Source organism: Nicotiana tabacum, chromosome 5, assembly GCF_000715075.1.
Source record: "Nicotiana tabacum cultivar K326 chromosome 5, ASM71507v2, whole genome shotgun sequence".
Taxonomy (NCBI): domain Eukaryota; kingdom Viridiplantae; phylum Streptophyta; class Magnoliopsida; order Solanales; family Solanaceae; genus Nicotiana; species Nicotiana tabacum.
The window spans coordinates 67,898,882-67,925,718 of NC_134084.1; the positions used below are offsets into that span (position 1 = coordinate 67,898,882).

The 26,837-nt window shown below is 36.3% G+C and overlaps 1 protein-coding gene across 7 annotated transcripts; it reads left to right on the top strand.

Moving 5' to 3' along the window:
• Window positions 1-9,123: 9,123 nt before the first annotated feature.
• LOC107762985 (urease-like) lies at window positions 9,124-25,577 on the top strand. 7 transcript variants are annotated; one of them, XM_075253625.1, is made up of 18 exons: window positions 9,124-9,420; window positions 10,058-10,131; window positions 10,703-10,748; window positions 10,852-10,957; window positions 11,900-12,042; window positions 12,466-12,585; window positions 18,608-18,771; window positions 18,898-19,267; window positions 19,344-19,452; window positions 20,331-20,470; window positions 20,844-20,981; window positions 21,059-21,150; window positions 21,320-21,449; window positions 21,523-21,681; window positions 23,480-23,647; window positions 24,224-24,358; window positions 24,635-24,710; window positions 25,110-25,577. In XM_075253625.1, the coding sequence occupies exons 1-18, from the start codon at window positions 9,295-9,297 to the stop codon at window positions 25,325-25,327; spliced, it is 2,514 nt and encodes an 837-aa protein (XP_075109726.1). In that variant the 5' UTR covers window positions 9,124-9,294; the 3' UTR covers window positions 25,328-25,577. The 7 variants fall into 7 exon arrangements, with proteins under 7 accessions (XP_075109726.1, XP_075109727.1, XP_075109728.1 ...); XM_075253626.1 differs by having other exon boundaries at window positions 12,475-12,585; XM_075253627.1 differs by having other exon boundaries at window positions 12,475-12,585; window positions 24,635-24,706; window positions 25,106-25,577.
• Window positions 25,578-26,837: the final 1,260 nt, after the last annotated feature.

Sequence of the window (26,837 nt, forward strand, 5' to 3'; positions counted from 1 at the left end):
GTTTATTTTCGTCGAGGCTCATCTCGTTCTTATTTTAAAAGGATATCCTATAGCAACTACGTTTCTTGTCGTGTTTGTCTCTATCAATTGAAAACAGTAGATAGTCCTAATTAATTACATGCTTGCAAGTTATTTGTAACGGAATTCGGAAATGCTTAAAAAAATCAGGAACGAGGCTGCGTGCACAGTCAGTCGAGTAAATAATCACGGGCCCAAATCCAACCCATGCGTGATGGGCCAAACCTGGGCCACTGCTTGCTCGAAGCAGGCCTGCTTGGCCTGTTTTGACCTGAACTCGACCTTCATGGGGTTGATATTGCAAGTTTTATGTTCTTTGTCTTAACAGGTGGTTTACTAGTTATATGAGACCATTGATCAGAAAAGGAAGAACTTAACCCATGATGTACAGTTTTCATGCTTGGCATACGTTACAGCATATACTGCAAAGTAAACTAAATCTGAGATGCAACCTAATTCATTGAGAATACTTTTATCTAACAGCATACATATACAACTATCATTCGATCCCCTACATTGACATCAACTAGGCTTGTAAGCTACCTTCAGCATCCAAAAATGTGAGCTATCAGACACTACATGACATTCAACACAACAGTACATGTATATAAACAACATCTGCAGATCTTCTCTTTTACACTCATTGCTCAAACTTTCGAGTTACATTGGTAGTGTAATTGTGTACCTGGTATAGAGGACAAAGAAGAAAGGAATGATCAGCTGGGCAGTATGCAATAAACACAGCAACAACAGATACACAGCAACAGCACAGCAACAAACCAACAATCAAATGTTTTCCAACAGCCCACAGACAACCAGCAATATTTCCCAGAACAAAAGAACCAGCAGATAGTCGAGTACCAAACCAGCAATCCCAGGAAAGAGTAAGGAAACAACAGCAGTAACAGAGTATTCGATGCAGCAACACCAACAGTTCAACAAACACAAACAGCTCAGTCAATGCAAACAACAGAACTTGGCCAAGGCAGCTTAACCAATATGAACTCTTATACCACTTTCAGACAGTGTTTGGTTACAATGTTTACTGGAAACTACCTTATGTTTTCAGTTTTCTTTAAACTCAGTAGACCTCTCTTCAGACTAAAAGTTTCAGCCTCAAGACTAAAAATTCCAGCCCTCTTTAAGTTCTCAAAGGGCCTATATATAAGCCAAAATGACCCAGTGCAGCCAAGCTGCCTCCCCCCTACTTGCAGAAGGCCCATACTCTTTTAAACCCATGCTTAAACACCTTTTGGTGCCAGCCATTGGTTCCCCACGCCTGGTTTTCTTTAATCAAGAGTTATGGGCTCATTTTATTATTCATTTTAAGCCCCATACCCTTGTGTCTTGTTCCCCATTGGTATTAGTTTAATCCCAAATTAGTACCCTACTTGTCAGCTCATTTAAACTAATCGTTTTGTCCTTTTCAACACCCCAGAATACCCTTGTTAGCCCTTGATTATTACTGCCCTGCCCATTGCAGTATCAGGGCATTTTTGAACTTCTGAAAGTTCAATTTCAGAATTGCCCTAGCCTGATCCTTTTAATTTTTTTTTACAATGTAGTTACAAACTAGCATTCACAGATAATGTCCAATATTCATTTCACAATACAGATCCATTCAGTCAAGTGAGGTTGTGCATATCAGAACATTTGAACATTCAGTCGTAGGAAGTTAATCGACGACATTTATCAGGTCGACTATACTAATTATAACAAGTAATAATCAGTCGCTCATAAAAATAATACGTTCAAGGGACCTAAAGGGCTTCGGACAACTTTGGTCAATCACTGGGAACCTATATAAGTTAACTTATTTGACGATTAATCTAATCGACGAACATGTATATCACAGAGTACATTCAGAACACACACATAGAAAATCAATCGACCAAATAAAAGGTCTTTGCTAGAGATGGAAGAAAACAGAAAAAGTAACAGACAATAACAAATACTCACAACAAAGCATGTTAACAACTCAATCAAAACTAAAACAAAGAGCAGGAAAACTTACTGAAAAAGTTTAAACCAAACTATCCCAAATCCGACTTAGCTTTGACCATTTGAGGCCGAACAAATTTTAACCAGGGTGTTCTCACATGAGAACACCTTGGTTAAGATCCATTAAACCTCAAACCCCTTTTAAGACCGGCCGGATTCCCCAGGTGCATGTGTTCTAGGTTTTGGATCTTCAGATCTGATTTTTTGGGAGCTGTGGGTAGATTCGGACCAAACCAAGCTTGGTTTGGTCACGAGGAGGGTCAAGGGAGTGTCTGGTATGAAGATGGGGTAATTTGGTATAGGTCCGGGTTCGACTCAAATCTTCAGATGAAGATTCGAGACGAAGGAAAATGATTCGAGGCTAGGGGGTAACAGATCCATGTTCAGGAGAGTGAGGGGGTCTTAGGGTGTTCAGGAGGTGGTCACCGGCGTTCATGCCGCCGGGTTCTGGTGAAAGGGGAACTAGGGCGGCTTGCCAGGGTTTGGGGGTTTCAGTGTTTGGGGAAAGAGATGCCTGAAGGGGGGTTCGGATAGGGGGCGTGGGGTGAAGGGTTGAGTTTATATATGGTCTAGGGGTTTAGATCCTGGCCGTCGGATCAAATGAGATCTATGGCCAGGATCTATCCACTTAGGGAAGACGGTGTCGTTTGGGTTTTGGTAGTGGGTGAGGCCGGGTAAGGCTGGATCGGGTCAAAACTGGACGGGTTTAGGGGAAAAACCTGGGTCCGTTGGATCAAGGGGTTGAACGGCTCAGATCAAATGCCTAAGACGACGTCGTTTGGGGTTGAATGAGTGGCTTGATCAGGACCGTTTGTTTGAGTCAGATCAACGGCTCTAATAAGGATGCTGATACGGCGTCGTTTGAATCAACGTTTGGGCAGGCCGGATTTGGACTGGGTTTGAGTGCCGGTTTTGGGCCTTTTTTTGTTTCATTTTCTGGGCTCAAATCGATTTTAATCCCTTTTTTCTTTGTTTTCTAATTTCAACATAAAAAATGAAAATAACAAAATAAAACAAATGAAATTAAAACAAACAACAATGTAACACCTCAACACAATTATCACACCACATTAAAATGTTTAAGTAAGTTACATCACAACCTAGAACGAACGATGCACATGTATACATTTTTTTGAATTTTCGTTCTTTTTAACGACTGAATTACGATTTTTGATTATCCTGGCAGACATGCTTTGTATTTTGATCGGTGAGATGAAATGCAAAGTGGGCAGACCCACAAATGACTAACAACACATGTCTCGGAAAGCGACAAATTGTACAGTGAGGTCATTTATCACTATTTGTTTTCCTTTTGGAGTGATTGCTCGTGAAGCAAAAATCATGTGCTTACAGAAACATTAATATAAAAACTAACTAAAATATTGCATTAGGGAAGAGAATGTATAAAAAATAAAGATAGTGTGAGGATATTTATACTTTAAATTAATTTAAAAATAAAAAAAATTAATAATTAAGATATATTTTAAATATTACTTATAAACTTAAATGATTAAAAATTTTCGAATAAGAGGTTACAAGCATAAAAATATACTAGATTTCAAGAATAAAACATTTATATTTATTAAAGACTATTAAAGGATAATAAGCAAGACATTAATTTAATTATTAAGCTAATAAAAAATTATATGATAGTATAATAAAATTAAATATTACAATAATACAATAACTATAAGAAAAGAACAAAAAAATGCATAAAAATGATGTGATAAATAAGACATATTTGACTTTAAAATAAAAAGAAAGTGATAGTAAGAATTTTGTTAAAATAATATTATCTAATGTGCTCAAACAAGACAGATCACAATATGACATGTTTAGTATTCTTTAATATTGACAGCGAAACGAAATACAATTACTAAAATTAAGGGTTATGCTACTACAAATATATATATAAAAAATAGATTGTCCGCTACGAGATTTGAACAATAATTTCGTATCCTGCTTCATAATTAATATCTAATGTTATATAATTTTTATCTCAGAGGTTTATATTTAAGGTTATTCGCACATGATTCAAATAACCTACATCACAATTTGACATAATTTTTATCCGCGCATTGCGCGGGTACTAATACTAATATTAAAAGGAGAGTAGTATGCATTGTGGTTAAGCCAAGTATATTGATTCACTCATAGATTTTCTTCTAAATTAGCTAGAAATATGGAGGTAAAAAATTAATTAAAAAACGAAAAAATAAAAAATATACAAAAACATAAATTGAGATAACCTATGACTATTTATACTTTGAAGTAAGTTAAAATATAAAATAAAACTAAAATTTACTTATGATATTAAAGATTTATTGACTTCAAAAATTAAAATATTCAAGCAGTAAAATAAGATCTTACATAAAGTATACAATTATTTATAAGATAAGAAAAAACTTAAATATTTGTATCTTCTATATATATATTATATTAAAAGGAAGGTAGTGAGGCATGACATTAAGCCAAGGGGCATATTCAGAAAATGTCACTTAACATTTTTAAGACATAATTTAAATAAATTTTTAGACAAATTTAATAAGGATTAAAACAACTTAGATTTGAACAAATTTAATTTATGGTAGAAATCAATTAAAATTGACTCACATTCTTATAGTAAATAAATTTTGATAGCTTTCCAAATATAATTATTCATTAACCACTTGATCTGTTTTTTCTTTCATTTCATAATTTTATTATTTTTAGAAATAGTACATAGAGAAATATAATGATAATGAAAACATTATCATTAGATATAATGTGTTCAAACAAATAAGAAATTAACTTTTATGATTAATACTAAAATGAGTGTGGTAGAAATAGATATTAAATTAAACAAGCTAATGAAAGCCACATAACAATGTAATAATATTATGTATTGAATAATAGAATAGCAAAAATAAGGAATAAATAGAGAAAAATTAATCAAATTTTTCATCATAAAGAAAATGATAAACTTATTTAAATTTGAGATGAGAAAGTTGTTATTTATCTATTATGATAAGAAATATCATATCGTGGATAATACCACACAACTTATGTCTAACAGATAAAATAAGAACTTAAAAATATTTAAAATAAATTAGAAATAGCGTGAGAATATTTATGCTAAGAATTAGTTTAGAAAATAAAATAAAGTGAAATAAAATACTTAAAAATACTATTGATAAATTTAAATAACTTAAGAATACAAGAAATATTTTTAAAATAAAATAGATATTTATTTTAAGATTAAAATATTTCTAGATTATCTATATTATATTAAAGGATAGTAATGGATATAATACTAAATAAAGTGGCACCTAAATTAAAGTCTTACTAGATATAGAATTAAAATTTAAAAATATAAAATAAATATCTAATATAAGTAATTATATTAACTAAAATTAAAAGTCAATTTTTGTATGTTGAAACAAAAAGAGATTTTTTTTATTGCATGTAATATAAAAAATAAATATAAGAAAACTTAATACATTTGGAATATAATAATCAAAGAATTTATATATTAATATTTTATACTAATCAAAGTTACAACTTAAAGTCAAATATGATATTATTTTAATTACGGGTAAAATACTAATTAAAAATTTCTTAATAGGAAAAAGACTATATAAAGAAAAAAATAGATACAATGTGTGAATATTTATACTTTAAATTAATTTAAAATAAAATAAAGTAAATAATTGAATTATTTTCAAAAATATTATTGATAGATTTAAATAGTAAAATAGTTTTGAGTAAGAGGATAAAAGAGTAAAATATATTAAATTTCAAGATTAAAAAATATATTATAATTATTAAAAGGATAATAAGCAAAATATAAAGTCAATTAGTAAGCCGAAAAAAATCACATGAAAAGTATAATAATATTAAATAATAAATAATATAATAATTATAATCAAAGAACAAAAAAATTGTGTAAAATTTAAAAGAATAAAACTTATTAAAGCTTGAGATAAAAAATAAACTAATACTGAGAATTTTATTAAAATAATATAATTTAATATGTTCAAATGAAACAAATCACCACATGATATAGTTAGTAATTTTTAATATTGATAACGAAACGAAATTCAAGTACTAAAATTAACCTATTGGATTATATAAATATAGAAAAAGAAAACAGGTTATCCACCATGAGATTTGTGAAATAGTTTCATGTCTTGCTTCTTAATTAATATCTAATGATTATCAATAAATTTTATCTGGAAGGTTTATATTTTAAAGTTATCTATACATAATTCAAATAATCCAAATCACAACCCGATATAATTTGTGTCCGCGCATCGCGCGGATACTAATACTAGTTTATTGGTTTAAAAACTGATCGTAATTGAAGTCTAACTTATTTTTTTTCTCTTCAGGCTTCGCACTTTGTGGTCTTACTATTTTCAAACTTTTAGATCATTGAATAATAATGAGACTTGCAAAGAATGTTGATTAGGTTTAAGCAAATATGGACATCATTATTCCAGGATTGAAGATGTCTCGTCTCTTAGCATGACTTTCCATCTTGTCCACCTTTCCGCTAACAAGCAGTAGGTACTAATACTATAGTCCTATTAGGACCACCTCAATGAAGATTTTGGGAACTTTAAATAGACTTAGGGTGTTTTGTATGAAAAAAAATATTTTTTCTCGAGAGGTTGCTCGGATGGTAGCACTCTCCACTTCCAATCAAGAGGTTGTGAGTTCAAGTTACCCCAAGAGCAAGGTGGGGGGTTCTTGGAAGAAAAGATGCGGATGATCTATTGGAAACAGTCTCTCTACCCTAGGACATGAGTAAGATCTGTGTACACATTATCTTCTTTAGACCCCACTTATAGAGATTATACTGAGTTATTGTTGTTGTATAGGAAAATAGAAGGTTAAATTTGAATCTTTCTTGAATTATTTTCACATGTGAAAATTATCAAGTCTATATTGAAGTTCCAACGAAATGATTGTTTTATTAATATACAATACTTTAAAGTATAACAAAATGATAAAATCATATTTCGTATGTAGTCTGAATAATATTCGTATCTTTTCTAGTTCTATCGATGTAATGTTTCAAACTCTTGTGAAGAAAATTAGTCTTGGGAGTGGCATCCTGCAGGATCCACGTGGCTAAAATAGACGCTAGCACGTCTCAATTGTGGCAATACGTGGGACTCTGATGGCAGAGCTTCGTTCAATTCTTGGCTTATATGGTATTAATTAAAGAAGAAACTTGTTCTGATGGCATTTATCAATATACCATGGAAGAAAGCAAGCACAAGGAAACAGATAAAGAGGAAATTGATGGCAAGACCAAACCCCAAGACAGTACCACAACCCAATCTGACCAAGGGAACACTGTTTTCTCAGACCTAAGAATCCAAAAACAAGTAGAAGAAGAAAACATTAAAGGTCTTCCCCATCAACAAGTTCCACAGCCAAGTGATTTCAACACACAACTACTTGAGCAACTCTGATCTTCTTACTTTTATGCATTTCTACCAAAACAAAAAAAGTTCAATGGTACTCTTAATAAAGTTACTTTTTCTACCATAAAACGTTCAATGCTATTACAATGTGCTAGTCAAATTGTTTGTTTATTCCTACAATTTTAAAATAACATTTTTATTATTATCAACAATAGATATTGTGATCTCTATAGTTTTTATTAGATTTACTTTTTCTCTTTTATAAAACTTGGACACATTATTTTTTAGCTAAAGTAAAATCACTACTCCATTAAATAGAGTGGAATTTTAGGACGGAGGCCCGCCCTACTTGAAGTTGCTCATCAATCATCATCTAATAGAACCCATACGATGCAATTAACTATTGATAAAAATAAAACCACAAATCAAAGCGTATTTATTTAAGACATAAAAACATACTAAAGGACCTAGTAAGGAGCAAAAAAGATTATTTCTCCACGCATTTCAGAAGTTTAGCAAGGGAACTAAAATATGATAAATCGACTTTTCTGCCGTGTACAATTCATTTGGCCCTGTTATTGTGGGCAGAATATCATTTTTTTCTAGGTTATCACATGATTTTATTTTTTGAAAGATCAAACTTGTTACATATATTGTTGAAAATTGAACAATTTTATGCTTTATTTAATTGTCGATTTAATGTTAGCTCGCATTTAAGGTATTTTTTCCCACTTGACCTCGAATGAAGCTTTATGATCTTGAATGAAGTTTTAAATCATAATAAAAAATGAAGGAATATTTTTCTTTTGGTAGAATTTCGACATATTAAACCTCCCTTTAGTCATAAATTTTGTCAATTTACTCCTTTCGGTCCACAATAAGTGATTTTTTATTTTTTATTTTTATAATTAAAAATAAGTAATTTTTTTAAAATCTTAAGAATGAATTAATTATTTTTCCCTACATTGCCCTTGGAGTAAATAATGTTGAAGTATGTGTTATGAGTGTTTATGTGAAGAGATAATAATATGATCAATTTCATTGCTAATTAGTGTTAAAAGATGAATTTCTTAATATATATAAAAATAATCAAAAGTTCACTTATTTTTGACCGGAGGGAGTACCTGTTGTTTATAGATTTTATCCATATTTTGACAAATTTTCAAATCCCAAATCATAAAACCAGCTCAAGAGCTGTTTTTGGTCCAAAATATTACGGTTTGGGTTTTACAAAAATTTCAAAAATTGCTCTAAACTTTTGTATTTTATAAAAACGCCCAATTTATGTTATTATGACCCAACTAATCCATATCTACCCACTTTTTCCTCGTTAAACTCAAGCGGCTTTGCCCTTCTCTATAAAAAAAGAAGAAAATCTTTTCCAAAGTTGTTGTGACAATCCACCACAAAAGATAAAATTTGAAGATATTTTGCCAAATTATGCTAATATTTATTTTTCTTGTTTCGTATGAATTTTCTTTAGATTTATTTGCTTGTTTTGTATGAATTTTTTCCAGTGTTATTGGATATTTTTGATAGTTTCTAAAATTTATAGGTATCAGTCACATTTCATAATTTAAAAAAAAAACTATTTTGAAAAATTATGTCCAAAGGTATTTTCATCTTTGACCAAACTCTAAGTGAACCCATTTCAAGACTTGGTAAATAACACGGATATTTTCATGTCCGCAGCCTTTGGAGAGTTTAAGGTTTCCGTCAGTCAACTTATCAGGCTTGATTCACTGCTACAGTTATTTCCCCTTCAAATTTTCTATAATTAAGTAATAGCGAGTGGTTAACTTATGTATTGAGATTCTTCTACTCTGTCCTGCTAGTGAATTTAGACTGAAAAAGAAAAAAAATGAAGTTGGTACCAAGAGAAATAGAGAAATTGATGCTCCATAACGCTGGATTTCTGGCTCAAAAGCGTCTTGCCCGTGCCCTACCTCTTAATTATACTGAAGCCGTTGCTCTTATTGCAACTCAGGTATCTTAATATATAATCCAAGACCCGTTTATTTTCCAGCCAAAAGAGTTGAATAAACACCACCTTGTAATATTGCTAGTGTTAATTTTACCTGTTGAGTCAACAGTTCTACTTTTGGCCTTTTGCTATTTCAAATGGAAACTTGGGTTGTTTTGTATTGCACTAAAAGGACCTGAATAGAACCGAATGATATGGCTACCCCAACCTCATATAAAGTATGCGATTTTATGTATTTGAATAAAAAATGAACCACTTTGGGATTGAGCTATAGTTGATTATCGAAAAAGGTTTAGTTTTGCTATTTTAAATAGATACTTGGATTGTTTTGTTGTTGAAAGAGAGCTGAATAGAGCAAACTACTTTGGGATTCAGCTATAGTTGCTGGTGAAAAAAAAAAGGTTACTTTTGCTCTTTCAAATTGATCTTTGGGTTGTTTTATATTAATGAAATGGACCCAAATAGAGCAGAATGATACAAGAATTCATCTAGTGTGGGGACTATATGATTCGTTCAAATATTATTTTGAGGGTAGGGGGAAGGGTGTGTGTTTGTTTTTTGTACTTATAGAAGCTTATCTGCAATCATGTCTTATGCAGCCAGATTCGTTTTGATGTATTTCATTTTTCACGATGACAAGGTATTAGAATTTGTCCGTGATGGAGATAAGAGTGTGGCCGAGCTGATGGACGTAGGGAGACAATTACTGGGAAGGTACACTGTACATGAATGGCAGATGCCATATAGTCTACTGACTTATATTAATGAGATCAATGCTACCCTTGATATGTAAAAAGGTCTGATAATAAATTGGATTACTGTTTGCAAACAGGGCATTTGCATTGCTTTCTCTATTTTCTAGAGATGTCACCAGGCTAGATAAACACTTAAAATTCCACACGTCCACGTAAGAAAGCAAACAGTGTGAATTGATCCAGGAATGCTGTTGGCAGGAAATAGAATAATTTGGGCATAGCAATATCTTATGCATTGCCATTCAGATTGTTAAGTGAGACAACTTGCATCGAAGGCTTGTTTGGGGTGTATATTTTTGGTTACCACATATGATTGCCTTCGCAACAGGAAGTAATAAATTCATGCACCTAGAAAGTGGAGGGATTGAATCAATAAATAAAGAGAGTATCATTAGAAACAGTGCATATGAATTGAGCCCCGGTGAAATTGATATGAGTTGAGCGAAGTGCCTCAAATAATGTAATTGTTTAAATGATTGCTTGATGTTGATGGAGATCAATGAGCTTACAATAAACTTTTTTGTTGTCAGGAGACAAGTTCTTCCAACTGTTCCTCATATCTTGGATACTGTTCAGGTACTACACTTTCCTCATTTTCTCTGTTTTTGCTGATTGACCTTGCCATCGTTCGTCTGCAATTCAAGGCAGCTGGTGACTATTCAGTGGTAATTTATTTTAGGTAGAGGGGACCTTTCCGGATGGAACAAAACTAATCACCATCCATGATCCTATAGCATGTGAAAATGGAAATCTGGATCTTGCTCTGCACGGTTCTTTCCTTCCTGGTAATCATGTGATGTACTGTTTTTAGCATCTTTAACTGTAATTTTTCTTTCATTGGCAAGAAACAAGATGTCACTCTTTGCTATAGAAATAAATATCTTGGAAGAGGCACATTTTCTCCATATATTGGTACAACGAAGGTTATTTGACTAAGACTTGAATTTGGTGGAAGCGTTATTTTACTTGTATGAATAAGGTCCTCTTCATTGAGGTTGATGCTTGCTGGCTCCAACCAAAACTCACACCAAGTGATCCCGATTTGGAATCACCATCCCAATATCCGTAAGCCACTTTATTTCCCTTCAGGACCCAAAAGTACCTCAAACCGAAATGTTGTCTAAAGAGCCCTTCAATGAATCTGAAACTGTTCATCCCTCTAATGCTGCATTGCAGAATCAAATAATGATATAGAAGTACTCGTGACCTATCATTGAACTGAATTTCCAAATGTCAAAGTTAAGCTGTGGATCAAGTTGCCCCTGAGTCTGTTCCTAATTCAATTTGGTGGATAGCTCTGTTGTATTCTTGGAGTTTCTATTTGCTGATTCTTTCCTCTGAATTCTTCCACCCAACATTGCTGTCTCTGCACCATAGTTTGGGAGGGGCTGGCTGACATCTGTAACAATTTTTACTGTGTAAGAATTTCCCTCTTACTGTGTCCAGGAATTTAGTGGTAGCTCTTGAGAATAGGTATCTTTCCCCTTTTAGACCCATATGATATTTTATCTAAGCATACTAGTTGTTGCTTCATTTCATGGTGCCCTTTGAAATTTCTGAGTAAGTTTTGCAATCTAGTGATTTCTCCGGTTATATCCTGAAATTTCAGGCATATATTAGCATTAACCTGTTCTGGAAGTGAAGCATATTCAATTAGGCTTGCTTTTTTTGAAAGATATTTTCCGATGGACGATAGGTACTATTGTTTGAAAGATATCATTTTGCAGTTCCTCCTCTGGACAAGTTTCCGGTGATAGAAGATAGTAAAATTCCTGGTCAGTTGTGCTTTGGAGGTGGGCTGATTGTCCTTAATCCACACAGGAAGGCGGTAATTCTGAAAGTCACTAACACGGGTGACAGACCAATTCAGGTGCTTCTTTCTGCCCTCCTTCATGCATTACTGCATTGCTCTACTCAGCCCTGTTCGCCCACTGCCAATCCCTCAATATGAATAATGAAAAGAAAAATATTATGGAAAAGAGATCAAAGAGACTAATGGGAGAGAAAAAATTGAGTTATCCTGAGTTTCTGAGTTGAACTGAAGGTATCCTACATGACTTACTTAAATATGGAAGGGAAGATAGTTTAGTTATGCTACATATGTTGCTGAAACAAGTTTCATATTGTTTGCCTTATTCAGTTTAGTTTTCTGTTTTAGGTGACTGTAAGCTGGTAGCTCCTGGATCCTTTGCCTTTCTTGTTACAAGTCTATAATGATGCTCCCCTCTTAGAGCTGTAGTACATTCAGTATCCAGATATAAATGGGATTGACTCTCGTGGATCTAATTGCTAGCATTTCCAGGTTGGGAGCCACTATCACTTCATCGAGGTCAATCCATCCTTGATTTTTGATCGAAGGAGAGCGCATTGCATGCGGTTAAATATACCTGCCGGCACAGCTACGAGGTTTGAAGTAAGACTTCTGACACTTTTAGCTTTGAAGCAACACTTTACTTCAAATCTATGCCTTGGTTTTTTCAAGGATAGGAAAAGCAACTAGCATGTTTCTTTCTTCCCGGATATCTCTTTTGGCTGTAATGTTCACTTTTTGTAATATGGTTGATAGAAGTTTATCTGGAAATTGTGGAGTTAAGTAAACCATTCTACTTGAGCTTGGTTGTGAATTGGGGTTTTCCGGAACTGGCTAGTTCATTGATTTTTGAGAAATTAAGACACTGTGGACATATTGCTTTTGCTCAGGAACACATACATGAGTTGGCGCAATTGTCATGTTTGTGATTAAGCATCTAATTAATGAATAAATGAGCTAATCTTGGCTCCACTTGTAGCAAATTTGCAGAGAAAAAGATGCTTGTAAGAATAGGATACCTACCTTTCTTAGAGTACATACTACCGGACATATGCCTATAAAGCTAGTACTCCTCTGTTCCAATTTATGTGGCGGTGTTTGACTCGGCATGGTGTTTAAGAAAGAAAGAAAGATTTTTGGATCTTGTGGTCTTAAACCTGCCATGACATTTATGTAGTTATAAAAGTATACCATTAAGGGTAAAATGGGAAATTTTAAAGCTAAATTCTTTCAAAAAATAGGATGGTGGCATTCTTTTTTGAACGGATTATTAAGGAAATAGTGCCACATGAAATGGAATAGAGGGAATATATGTTATGGCTTCATTAAATATGTCATTTGGACCTAAAAGCTCCTTGATAAAGAACATGATGAATTAACCTGATATGCCAGGATAAAGTAGATAAAAAAGGCCTCAATATTCAACTGAAAACTAGTCTGAAAATGTTGGTTTATGTTTAGTTAACAATGGCATGCTGAAAATGTTGGTTTATGTTTAGTCAACAATGACATGCCAATTGGAAGAGTTGGTGGAAAGAGTTGGTGTGGATGCTAGGAGGAAGCTTCGTCCTTTGATGTCACCCATGACATCAAGAGGAGGTAGTTTGATGTCACCAATGACATCAAGATGAGGTCTTTACCTCTATAAATAGATGCACTCCTTCACTTGTAGAAATCATCCCAAAATAATACAATACATTGTAATGAGTAGAGAGTTAAGAGAGAAATTCTCTTAAGTGTAATTGGGAAATCTCCCCTTCCTTTGTTAATATTAAAAGGGCAATTGTTCTCTGCTGGACGTAGGATTATTTTGATCCGAACCACGTTAAATCTTGTGTTCTTTCTTTTACGTTTCCGCTAACAATTGGTATCAGAGCGACAGGATTCTTTAACGATCCAAGGAGAAAGAACAAGCAAATATGAGTTCCATGAAGTTTGAAATTGATAGATTCAATGGACGCAACAACTTCAATATCTGGAAGATCCAGATGATGGCGTTACTGCGGAGGGAAGGTTCAATCCATGCTATTGACGGAAAGTATCCTACGGATATATCAGCTCCCGACAAGGAGAAGATTGAAGGGGATGCATTGAGTGCAATCCAACTATCCCTTGCACCTAACGTGCTTTGTGAAGTGAGTACGGGTACCGAAGAGACGGCCAAACAGTTGTGGGAAAAGCTAGAAGGGCTATACAAAGACCGATCAGTGACAACAAGAATGTTGTTACAACGGCGTCTTCACACATTTAAGATGGGGTCAGGTACTTCGTTACAAGATCATTTAGATGCGTTTAATAAACTTGTCATGGACTTACAGATTGCAGGAATTAAAAGGGAGGAGGAGACGCTTGCATGTGCTTTGCTATTTTCATTGACTTCAGGATATCGTGATATTGAGAATTCAATGATGTATAGCAAGGAGCCTATCAAGCTTGAGCAAGTGCGGCAGACACTTAACTCTAGTGATGTGCGGAGGCACATTGAAGGAGATAGAGATGACCAGGCAAGTGGCCTCTTTGTAAGAGGCCGGACTAGCCAACAGGGAAAGACCAAATCAAAGCACAGATCAAAGTCTCGTGTGAACAAGAAGAATACAGAGTGTTGGGGTTGTGGCAAGAAGGGGCACTTTGAACGAGATTGCCCAATGTCAAAGTCCAAGGAAAAGGCGAGTGCATCTACAGTTGAACAGGTACATAATTTTGATAATGATTATGTACTAACAACATCGTGTAATAATAATAGTAGTTATGAAAACAAATGGGTGTTAGACTCTGCTTGTACTCTGCATATGACGTTCCGAAAAGACTGGTTTAGCAGCTACGAGAAAAGTGGAGGAACCGTAGTAATGGGCAATAATGCAACTTGTGCAATAGTTGGCATTGGCTCAGTTCGGGTTCGCTGCCATGATGGAATCGTGAGGACTATTACACAAGTCCGTCATGTTCCTGATCTGAAGAAGAATTTGATCTCCTTGGGTACTCTGGATGAACAAGGCTACAGGTACATGAGCGAAGCAGGAACTATGAAGGTGACTAAAGGTTCTTTAGTCATGCTGAAAGGCAAGCTGGAGAACGGCCTTTACACATTGGCCGGAAGCACCATTGTTGGCTCTGCAAATGCATCTACAGTGCAGTTATCTAATGATGATAAGGCAAGACTATGGCACATGAGATTGGGTCATATGAGCGCACGTGGACTGGAGATGTTGAGCAATCGTAAACTTTTGGAAGGTGAGAAGATCAACACGCTTGACTTCCGTGAGCACTGCGTTCTAGGGAAGCAGAAGAAGGTCAGCTTCAGCACTGGCAAACACAAGACAAGAGGAGTGCTAGACTACATCCATTCAGATTTATGGGGTCCTTCTAAATTTACATCGAAGGGCGGAAAGAGGTATCTTCTCATTTTTATTGATGATTTCTCACGAAAGGTTTGAGTGTATTTTTTGAAGGCAAAAAGTGATGCTTTTGAAGCATTTAAAGAGTGGAAGATTTTGGTTGAAAATCAAATGGAGCGGAAAATCAAGTATCTTCGCACAGACAATGGCTTGGAGTTTTGCAATGAAGAGTTTAATGAATTCTGCAAGGTTCATGGGATCTCAAGACATAGGACTGTCAGGCATACCCCACAGCAGAATGGAGTTGCCGAGAGAATGAACAGAACTCTTCTTGAAAAGGCTCGTTGTATGCTCCTACAAGCCAAAATGTCCAAAGTATTTTGGGCTGAAGCAGTTCACACTGCTGCTCATATTGTCAATCGATCTCCAACATCGGCAATTGACTTTAAGACTCCGAATGAGGTATGGTCAGGTGAACCCTCTAACTATTCATACTTACGAGTATTTGGGTGTCCAGCTTATTATCACGTTAATGAAGGAAAGCTTGAACCAAGGGCTAAGAAGGCCATATTCGTAGGGTATGTGGATGGAGTAAAAGGGTACAAACTTTGGTGTTTGTCTTTACTCAAATTTATAGTTAGTAGAGATGTCACCTTCGATGAATCCTCTATACTTGATCCCCGTAAAGTTTCCGTGGAGTTTTCAGGAAACAAGAACAACGAGCAGGTGGAGCTTCCGGTGGAGCTTGCCAAGGAAAAGGATCAAGAGACTCAGGTTAAAGATGAGTCAGAAGATGTAGGCGTTGAAGAACTTGCTGTCAATGAACCATACACAATTGCGAAGGGGAGGGAGAAGAGGCAGACACGAGAACCGGAACGCCTTATAAATCAAGCAAACTTGATTGCATATGCGTTCGTAGCTGCACAAGAAGAGATTAAAGATCTGGAGCCCTCCTCGTATATTGAAGCAACTTCTTGCAAGGATGCCGCACAATGACGGTTAGCCATGACTGAAGAGATGAAGTCTCTTCACAAGAATCAGACATGGGTCTTAGTGAAAAGACAAAAGGGAAGAGGACAGTTGGATGCAAGTGGGTCTACCGAAAGAAAGAGGGAATTCCTGAAGTGGAAGATGCTAGGTTCAAGGCGAGATTGGTTGCAAAAGGTTTCAGCCAAAAGGAGGGAATTGACTACAATGAGATTTTCTCTCCGGTCGTGAAGCATAGCTCAATTCGCGTGCTACTAGCATTGGTTGCACAATTTGACTTGGAGCTTCAACAGCTTGATGTCAAAACTGCTTTCTTACACGGTGATCTAGAAGAGACAATCTATATGGATCAACCTGAAGGTTTCCTAGCTGAGGGAAAAGAAGATCACGTATGCCAACTAAAGAAGTCTTTGTATGGTTTGAAGCAATCCCCTAGACAGTGGTACAAGAGGTTTGATGCATTCATGACTACACATGAATTCTCAAGGAGTGCATTTGATAGTTAGATAAATGCTTTGAAGAAACTATTGAGTAAGGAATTTGACATAGAAGGATTTAGGAGCTGCAAAGAAAATCCTTGGTATGGAGATTTCAAGAGAAGACGATGTTGTACATCTTTCTCAGAAGAGGTATATTGAAAGGGTTCTCGAGAGATTCAATATGCAAACGTGCAAGCCTGTAAGTACACCATTAGCTCCTCATTTTAAACTTTCAGAGTCACAAATGCCTCAGTCCGAGGATGAGGTGGAGCATATGTCAAAGATTCCTTATGCCAGTGCAGTTGGTAGTATTATGTATGATATGGTATGCACACGTCCAGATATTGCTCAATCTGTAAGTGTGGTAAGTAGATACATGTCCAACCCAGGAAAGAGGCATTGGGAAGCTGTCAAGTGGATATTGAGATATCTCAAAGGAGCTTCTGGTGTTGGTCTTACCTTTCGAAAAAGTGGTACAGGTATTTCAATTCTCGGTTATGTGGATTCTGACTATGCAGGAGATCTTGACAGAAGAAGGTCCACAACTGGATACATCTTTACCCTCGTTGGCAGTGCCGTCAGTTGGAAGTCGACTTTGCAGTCGATTGTCGCTTTGTCTACGACAGAAGCAGAATACATGGCAGCAGCGGAGGCGGTAAAAGAAGCTATCTGGTTGAAAAGTTTAGTAGCGGAATTGAGTTTGGTTCAGCTGGAATCAACTCTTAGATGTGATAGTCAGAGTGCTATTCATCTAATGAAAAATCAGAGATTTCATGAGCGCACTAAACACATTGATGTCAGATTTCATTTTATTCGAGATGTTATTGATGAGGGAACTATCAAGGTCGTGAAGGTTATCACAGACGATAATGCTGCAGACATGTTGACCAAGATAGTCCCGCTCGCTAAGTTTGCACACTGCAAGGACTTGGCGGGGGTGTGCATCAACTGATGCAACTCCGAAGAGAACAGTTGCTAGGTGGAGGTGGTATGTTCAACAATGGTTTGATTCTTCTTGTTTCTTACAACGGGGTTGCCCAGTAAGCTTAGAAGTTTTGGCCAGAGTTGTTCACACGCTCGAAACGCAAACCAAGGTGGAGATTGAAAATGTTGGTTTATGTTTAGTTAACAATGGCATGCTGAAAATGTTGGTTTATGTTTAGTCAACAATGGCATGCCAATTGGAAGAGTTGGTGGAAAGAGTTGGTGTGGATGCTAGGAGGAAGCTTCCTCCTTTGATGTCACCCATGACATCAAGAGGAGGTAGTTTGATGTCACCAATGACATCAAGATGAGGTCTTTACCTCTATAAATAGATGCACTCCTTCACTTGTAGAAATCATCCCAAAATGATACAATACATTGTAGTGAGTAGAGAGTTAAGAGAGAAATTCTCTTAAGTGTAATTGGAAAATCTCCCCTTCCTTTGTTAATATTAAAAGGGCAATTGTTCTCTGGTGGACGTAGGATTATTTTGATCCGAACCACGTTAAATCTTGTGTTCTTTCTTTTACGTTTCCGCTAACATAGTCAAATATTTAATAGACAGACAATTAATAGTATCATCTGAAGAGTAATTGGAGAAGATTCTTGCCGTTCCCGGACGTGCTTCCATTTCCAGTATAGGTTTGAGCTGAAATAGTCTGCAAGAATTAGCAGTAACTTTTCCATGCTTAGATGTTTTTATATTTGTTCATCTCTGGTCAAGTCCTTTATTTTTTGAAGTAGTGGTGCTCAAACATGTTAATCAAATTTGGCATTTATCTTCTCTTCAATTTCCGCTGTCTCGTGCTTGGAGTTGACAAATGTTGATTACTTGTCTAGCCAGGAGAAACAAAAAGCGTTGTTCTTGTTAGGATTAGTGGCAAGCAAGTGATCAGAGGAGGTAATGCTATTGCTGATGGTCCAGTTGATGATGCAAAGGTCATGACAGTAATAGGAGCTCTGACTGAAGGAGGATTTGGCCATTTGGAAGAACCAAATGCAAGGTCTGGTAGTATTGTTACATTACCTTTTCTCCCATAACTTTCCTGAAGAATTTGAGTTATTTATTGAGTTGCTTAACTAATTTAGCTGCGAGAAAAGGAATATCTTAGCTTGAAAATATTGTGCAGGGAAGGTGTTGTCGGAGAAGAATCTTGCTTTTCTTTTTCAATGTCTCATGAGGCATATGCCAACATGTATGGCCCCACCACCGGAGACAGAATACGTCTGGGTGATACTGACCTTTTTGCTGAGATTGAGAAAGACTTTAGTGTCTATGGTGATGAGTGCGTGTTTGGGGGTGGAAAGGTTCTAAGAGATGGAATGGGTCAAGCGTCTGGATATCCTTCAGCAGAATGTTTGGATACTGTTATAACAAATGCTGTAGTGGTTGACTATACAGGGGTTTTCAAGTGCGATATTGGAATTAAAGATGGTCGTATCTTTTCCGTTTGTAAGGCAGGTAACCCAGATGTCATGGATGGCGATACGATAATTGGGGTAAGTCTGGGAACATTCTGATGTTAAGTAGGCAGAAGTCACTAGAATGTGAAGCTAATACTTCCTGATCTTTCAGGTTAACACTGAGGTAATTGCAGGCGAAGGAATGATTGTAACAGCAGGAGCTATAGATTGTCATGTGCACTTTATATGCCCTCAGCTGGCATATGAGGCAATATCAAGTGGTAAAATCTGTAACTTTTAGGAAGTATATTTTTAGAATTCCCTTTGAAAAATTGCTAATACCTATGTTGCTCGGACTCTCCGAAAATGTGGCAGAATACGTGTTGGATCCTCCAAAAGTAGTGCATTTTTGAAGGATCTGACACGGGTGCGGCTACATTTTGGAGAGTCCGCGCAACATATACATGCCGTTTGTTTCTACGTTTTTGTAGCATGTTTATGTAATAGCTGTGTGTAGCTAAATATGTAAACAATATGATCCCCCGTGCTCTTGTAGTGTTCCAGATTTATGTTGTAACCTCCTGTCTTTGGTATGTACGATCACTATCAAAGTGAGCAGATTTTATCTGGTTTGTGGTTTTCTTTTGGAGATGATCGTCCAATTTGATTGAATGTTGGAGAGCACTGTTGTTTCTTTTCTTCCTTTTTTTGGGTGTGATATGGTCTTAACTCACCTTTAAAAGAGACTTCAAAGATTTTGGCAGCTGAAAGACTGAAAGTTACTATTCATCTGCTGATAGTCATACTAAGTATCTGTTGATTGTCTGATGCTCGACGTTTGGGTCTAAGCAAATTATGAGAAGGGTTTCTTATCCGCGGTTTTGGGAGTCCATCCATAAACTGATTTGCTTAACTGACTAAATATTGCCGGAACCACATGCATTTGGACGCAATAAGGATCAAAGCTGAAGCAGAGGAGCTCCTATCTAAGCTGTTTATCCAATAGCTCAGACTTAAGCTTGCCTTGAATTGTTCTATAAGTGGCTTTCATTTTCTATAAAGCAAACTTAATCTATTGTGTTCTAGGAAAGAGGAGTGAAGTGATAAATTGCTAGCGATGTTTAATTTATTGTCTTGTTTCCTTCTTTATGTTTTGTAGGAATCACTACAATGGTGGGAGGTGGTACAGGACCTGCTCATGGGACACGTGCAACCACTTGTACACCGGGGCCTGTGCATATGGAATTGATGTTGCAGTCAACAGACGAACTTCCCCTAAATTTTGGCTTCACTGGAAAAGTATGCTTATTTGCTCGCTTGTTTTACTGATGAAAGAAAAGTATGCTTATTTTGTGGGATTTACTGTAAAAGAATAACTGTGTGTAGCTTCAGATTTTGCGAACATTCTTTCACTTGCTTGTAAGCTCAAGTGGCATAACTGCACTTCACAGAGTCAGAACCAGATCTCTTCACCCTCTTTCCTACTATTGTGACCAACAAATGGAACAAAAGATCTTTGTTTCTGTGTCGGGCATACACGGATGATTTTATGCTGATTTCTGTAGTGTAATGCATTGGTGGTTTGTCCAACTTGAAGTCCATTAGAAGATGTTCCAACAATGTGGTATGCATGTTTCCAGTGCATTTATTTCTTTGTCCAATTGTTTTGCAGGGTAACAGTTCCAAGGCTGAGGGCTTACATGAAATAATCAAAGCTGGAGCAATGGGCCTGAAGCTTCATGAGGACTGGGGAACTACTCCTGCTGCTATAGATATGTGCCTTGCTGTTGCAGATCAATATGACATTCAGGTGCTCGTTCCTTTCTGTGTTTGCTGATTTAACTAAGTTTTACAAGTTAAAAAGTGATTATGATTTCTGAAATGCAGGTCAACATCCATACTGACACCTTGAACGAATCTGGATTTGTTGAGCATACAATTGCTGCTTTTAAAGGTCGCACCATACATACATACCACAGGTAAACACTTAATGTACCTTCTCCCTCCAACTCTGAAGGAAAATGGCAAAAAGAAGAAAGAGAGCCAAGAATGATGAATAGAGAAAAAAAGGATAAAATACACTGCTGCTTTCCTATTAGATTAACGAACACGACTCTTCTATCCCATGTTGTAACATGTACTATGCAGTGAAGGTGCTGGTGGTGGACATGCTCCGGATATCATCAAAGTTTGTGGTGTAAAGAATGTCATTCCCTCATCAACCAATCCCACACGTCCATTCACTTTGAATACTGTGGACGAGCACCTTGACATGCTGGTAACAAAAGCTTATACTAGGGTGAAGTTTCTATGCTCCTGAACAATATATTGACCTATAGCTCTACATGCAGATGGTATGCCATCATCTTAACAAGGACATCCGAGAGGATGTAGCTTTTGCTGAATCGCGGATTCGAGCTGAAACAATTGCTGCAGAAGACATTTTGCATGATATGGGAGCAATTAGCATTATATCTTCTGATTCACAAGCCATGGGTCGAATTGGAGAGGTTTTCAGTAGTCTAATTTCCAATTAATTTTTGGATTGAGAAACATCACATTGCAGGCAAACTCAACCAATTATTAGTTTTCTCACAATATTTTCTGTTAAGAGCTGGTAAACAGAATGTCTGGTGTTTGTATAATCACATCAGCATAATGCAGTAAGCAGCAAGTACATCAACGTTCTTAACCTACCTACCACAACCCAACGTGTTATATATGTTGCTAGAATATTAAGTGAATATGTATCTAGATTCATGAACCCCACTCCAGATTTCTTGTGATCTGTATGAAGCTTCCAATGGGAGACCCAGGTATGTAGTGGGGAAGGATCCCACACTGCAGCACATTATATCAGATAGCTCTTCCATGAATTGTGCTTTTTGACATGTTCACGTGTGAACCTGATATGGCTTCAATTATCATAAGTGTGACGTTCAGGCACATTACTCGTGATCTCTCAGCCGCACAGAATATATGGAGAACCTCTTGTACATTGTGAATCAAGTCGATAAGCTTCTTTTTATTTTACATTATCTCAGAGCTAGAACCAATTTTACCCAATGTTGACCCCCATATTATATTGTCCACGCTCCAGATGTCTGGTCTGGTCCTGAGCGTGAGAGGGGTGAAGTGTACCATATTGGTGGAGGAAATAGTTTGTTATCTGCTATATGATTTTGAAAAATCCTCAGCTCTTGAGCTAATTTTTGGGATTGAGTTAGGCCTAAAATCCCTTTTTTTATTATGGTATCAGAGCACGTAGAGGTCCTAGGTTAGAGTCTCCCTGACACCACTATCAAAAAGAATTTCTATGTGCTTTGATCATTCAAAAGAATCAAAACGCAAGGGGGCATGTTATAGACATATCTAAGTAAATAAAATTGTGTTTTCTCTAACAGCTTAAGCTTTTAGATGAGATGATCACACACTTCTGTTGGGTTTATGTTATAATATGTCTCCTGCTATTACGGTTAGGATTTTCCAGAAAAGCAAAATATATTCTTTCTTTGTTGTTAGTTGATAATAAGCTCATGTCACGATTAAGGCGAAAGTGCATATTAAGAAAACTTTTTACCAATCTCCCTTACAATCCCTTGTATTGGAACCTAATTAAGCTGAATAAAAATAATAGAGAACCAGAGGGATCCATCCAATTATATAGTATAATTTATTTCTTTTCTGGCATTTTGTTATTTCTTGAAGGTGGAATATTGAAAAAGAAGGTAACCGAGTAGGTTATATCCTAGACTGAACGCCCTGTAGCTGCCAGAATTTGCCAGGAAACTGTGATTAATTGTCCTTGTGCTAGGACCATACTAGCAGCAAAGTTAGTTTGGTCTGAAGGAGAGGAAGCACCATATTGATGTCTCCGTCCAGCTCTCCTAAACTATTTTCTTTAGTTTGCCACCTCATAACACTTGCAGAGACTCAAACTGCTTGTTTTCTCCTTTGTAACTTGTGTGTCATCCTCTAAAATAACTTGAGTGTCACCCTCTTAAAAGTTCAAGGGAGCTTCAGAAGTATATGATAAAGTTTAACTCTGTCGTTATCAAGGGATATGTGTTTCTGCTATGAGGTGTAAAAATTGGACAGGGGATTGAACTTGGCAGTAGGGAAATTTCTGTTGTTTAGCCAATATGAAAATTGCAATTAACTGAGTAGGCTCAGGTCCTTCTGTTAAGCTTGTAATCAGCTACCTGCTGTGAGTTAGCACTGAATGTGATTAAGATGAATATATGTTTTACACTTTCTACAAAACTTGGCTGTATGATATATATATTGGTCAGATACTTCTCTTACCAGGTGATTAGTAGAACATGGCAGACTGCCCACAAGATGAAGTCATTTAGAGGACCATTGGACATTGATGGGCCAGACAATGACAATTTCCGGATCAAACGATACGTCGCAAAATACACTATAAATCCTGCAATTGCTAATGGAATCTCTCAATATGTCGGATCAGTTGAGGTCTGTCTTTATCATCACTGTTAATCTCATGAGTTTGTTAAACTGATTACTGACTGTTTTCCTTCGTGCCCCTCAATACTAAATTCTATAGTTCTCTAGAGATACTTTTGTGATGTTATGAATTGGAAATTTTTCTTTTGTTACAGTTTTTCATTACTTCCTTTTTAGGGGGTGAGGTGCTTATGATATATGGACTCTTCGTTTACCTAGATGTGTTGGACGTCTATGACAAGGGTATGGATACTTTGTGTAAGTCCTTCAAAATACACTAAAACACCTGTAAAACTTTGGACGTGACCATGTCAGATCCATATCCAGACCTAATATCCGAGGCTACATAACATTTGGGTTCTTTTTTTGTTTGGGGGGGGGGGGGGAGGATGTTAGAAAACTTGAAGCACATCTAGTTCAACTAATTTCGTAGAAATTTGCATTGTTATAAAGCTATTAGAATCTTGAAAGGTAGTTATTCTCTCCTTTGTCATCATAGTGCTGAAGGCATTATCCTCTGAAAAGTTGAGCACTTCAAATCTCATTGTCATAGATTCCAGTTTTATTTTTTTGGATATCTTGCAGGTAGGGAAATTAGCTGATCTTGTGGTGTGGAAACCATCGTTTTTTGGGACGAAACCAGAAATGGTGATCAAAGGAGGGGTAATAGCTTGGTCAAACATGGGAGACCCGAATGCTAGCATCCCAACTCCTGAACCGGTAACTCTTTTACATTGGAGGACTCTTTTATTCGCATTTTTTGCTATTAACCAACTTTTGAATCTACGTTCTTGCATGCAAGAGATCCAACATTGGACTAATGTTTCTTAAATAACTTCATAGTGTATTTCTTTTTTGGCTTTCATAAGCGAATCTTGAATTATTGCTTACGTTTTACTACTAGCCTCCACCTTTAGACCCTTATTCGGTTTTGTTATCCCGTTGAAAGCAGAGCTGTTATCTGCATTTTCATTACTGAAGCACAAGTTGTTACAGGTGTTAATGAGGCCTATGTTTGGAGCATTTTCCAAGGCTGCAAGTACTAATTCAATTGCTTTTGTCAGCAAGGCATGTCTCTCTCTCTCTCTCTCAGCCCAAAAGTGTATGGCCATTTTCTCATATGTTTAGGAGTGGAGATTTACTGGCAATGTAAAGATTGTATACACAAAGTGTATTTTAACCTGTTACAAGAGGTTTATTACTCTATTTTCTGAGTTATTACCATAGTAGATTAGCTAAGGATGGACAGCTATTGTTGTAGGTAATGTAACCTAATGGTGCAAAATAGCTATATACTGCCGGGGGGTAGAAGTTAAATTTAGGAGTTGACGTTAGGACCGTCAAAACTTGAAGGATGTTCTTTTGCTAGAAGCTCTGCCGCTACACATACGAATATGCACTGAAGAATAACGGAATCTCTATAACATGTGTACTAACACAACTCTGTCTATTGCATTGGATAAACAGGCAGCTCTGGATGCTGGAATAAAACACTCATATGGACTAAATAAGAAGGTGGAAGCTGTAAGTAATGTGAGAAACATATGTAAACTAGACATGAAGCTCAACGATGCACTTCCTGACATCAAAGTCGATCCGGAGACATACACGGTGACCGCTGATGGAACAGTCCTCACATGCACGCCAGCTACTACTGTTCCGCTCTCAAGGAACTATTTTCTTTTCTAGTGGTAACTGTTTATACTCCAGTAGCTTTTGGTTGGGTACTTTTGATATGAGATATCTGCATAATTGAACAGATTTCATGTAATGTTTACTAGGTTTCAGCGTTTACTTTTCCCCTTATGTTAGACCAAAAAATTTGTAGGTAGTCAATGGAAAATACTAACTGGGGACGAGGGAACAATGTGGGATAAGAATAGTAGTGTTAAAGGTAATGGAAGGAACTTCCTATTTATAAGTACTCGGCTTCATGGAATTAACAGTCTTGGTAATGATTTTTCTTTTCTAGAAAAATATTTTCGATGAATATATCTGCTCCCACATCGAATCCTAACCCACGTCCACACTGATCCATCTATGCTCTCATTCTTATATTGTTTGCGTAGACGATATATAGCTGCTCTTATAATATTTTCTGCTTACTTACCAAATACCTAAGAAAATTTTCTTTTTTAGAAAAATATTTTCGACGAAAAACATTTTCCCACATCCCAAACACCTTTCCTATCTGTTGCGGAATCCAAATGTATATAGTGTGAATAAGTCACAACTACTATACTAAAAATTATGACAGCCACCAAATAATAAATAAGACAATAAAGCAACAATAAAGGGAACACTAGAATTTACGAGGTTCGGCTAATTTTGCCTACTTCTCGGACACAACCAATATTTTATTTCACTCCAAAAATACAAGTGAAATAATACTAAAGAGAGAAGATACAAATGCCTTAAACAGATGAGAAGGCAAATGAGAGGTGTGTTTCAATCCTAAACATTAGGCCTTCTTTTATAGGGGAAAATCCCCCCCAAACTTAACTCCCAACCGATGTGGGACTTTGGCATTTTGCCAAACTTCAACAAATCTCCACCTTGGCAAAATTCCACACTTTCAATTCTCTCTCAATAACAAATTTTGGTTGTGTCTTCATCTTCAATATTCAGTGTTCAACAATGTTGATCAAATCCAAACAATGTTGAAACTTGATCGCAGTCACCACCTTAGTTAGCATATCAGCAGGATTTTCCGTAGTATGAATTTTCTTCGCTGTGACTCCTCCTTCTTCTATGATTTCTCGTACGAAATGATACCGAACATCAATATGCTTCGTCCTTGCATGATAAACTTGGTTCTTCGCTAATTGAATAGCACTTTGACTATCACAAAAAAATGTGATACCTTTTTGTTCAACACCAAGCTCCTTTAGCAATCCTTGAAGCCAAATTGCCTCCTTCACAGCCTCTGTAATAGCCATGTACTCTGCCTCTGTTGTAGACAAAGCAACTGTTGACTGCAAAGTAGACTTCCAACTAACTGGTGCTTTTGCAAAAGTAAACACATAACCAGTAGTTGATCTTCGTTTGTCCAGATCACCCGCAAAATCCGAGTCACAATATCCAACTACAGACTGATTGTATTCCTGCTCAAAAAATAACCCGATATCTACAGTATTATGAATATACCGTAGAATCCACTTCACAGCTTGCCAATGCTCCTTCCCTGGATTGTGCATAT

Coding starts and splice junctions, on each gene's coding strand:
- LOC107762985 (XM_075253624.1), top strand. CDS start 13,902: ATGAGTTCCATGAAGTTTGAAATTGATAGATTCAATGGACGCAACAAC. Junction 19,453..20,330: donor ATATGAGGCAATATCAAGTG/GTAAAATCTGTA, acceptor TATGTTTTGTAG/GAATCACTACAATGGTGGGA. Junction 24,359..24,634: donor GCATCCCAACTCCTGAACCG/GTAACTCTTTTA, acceptor AAGTTGTTACAG/GTGTTAATGAGGCCTATGTT.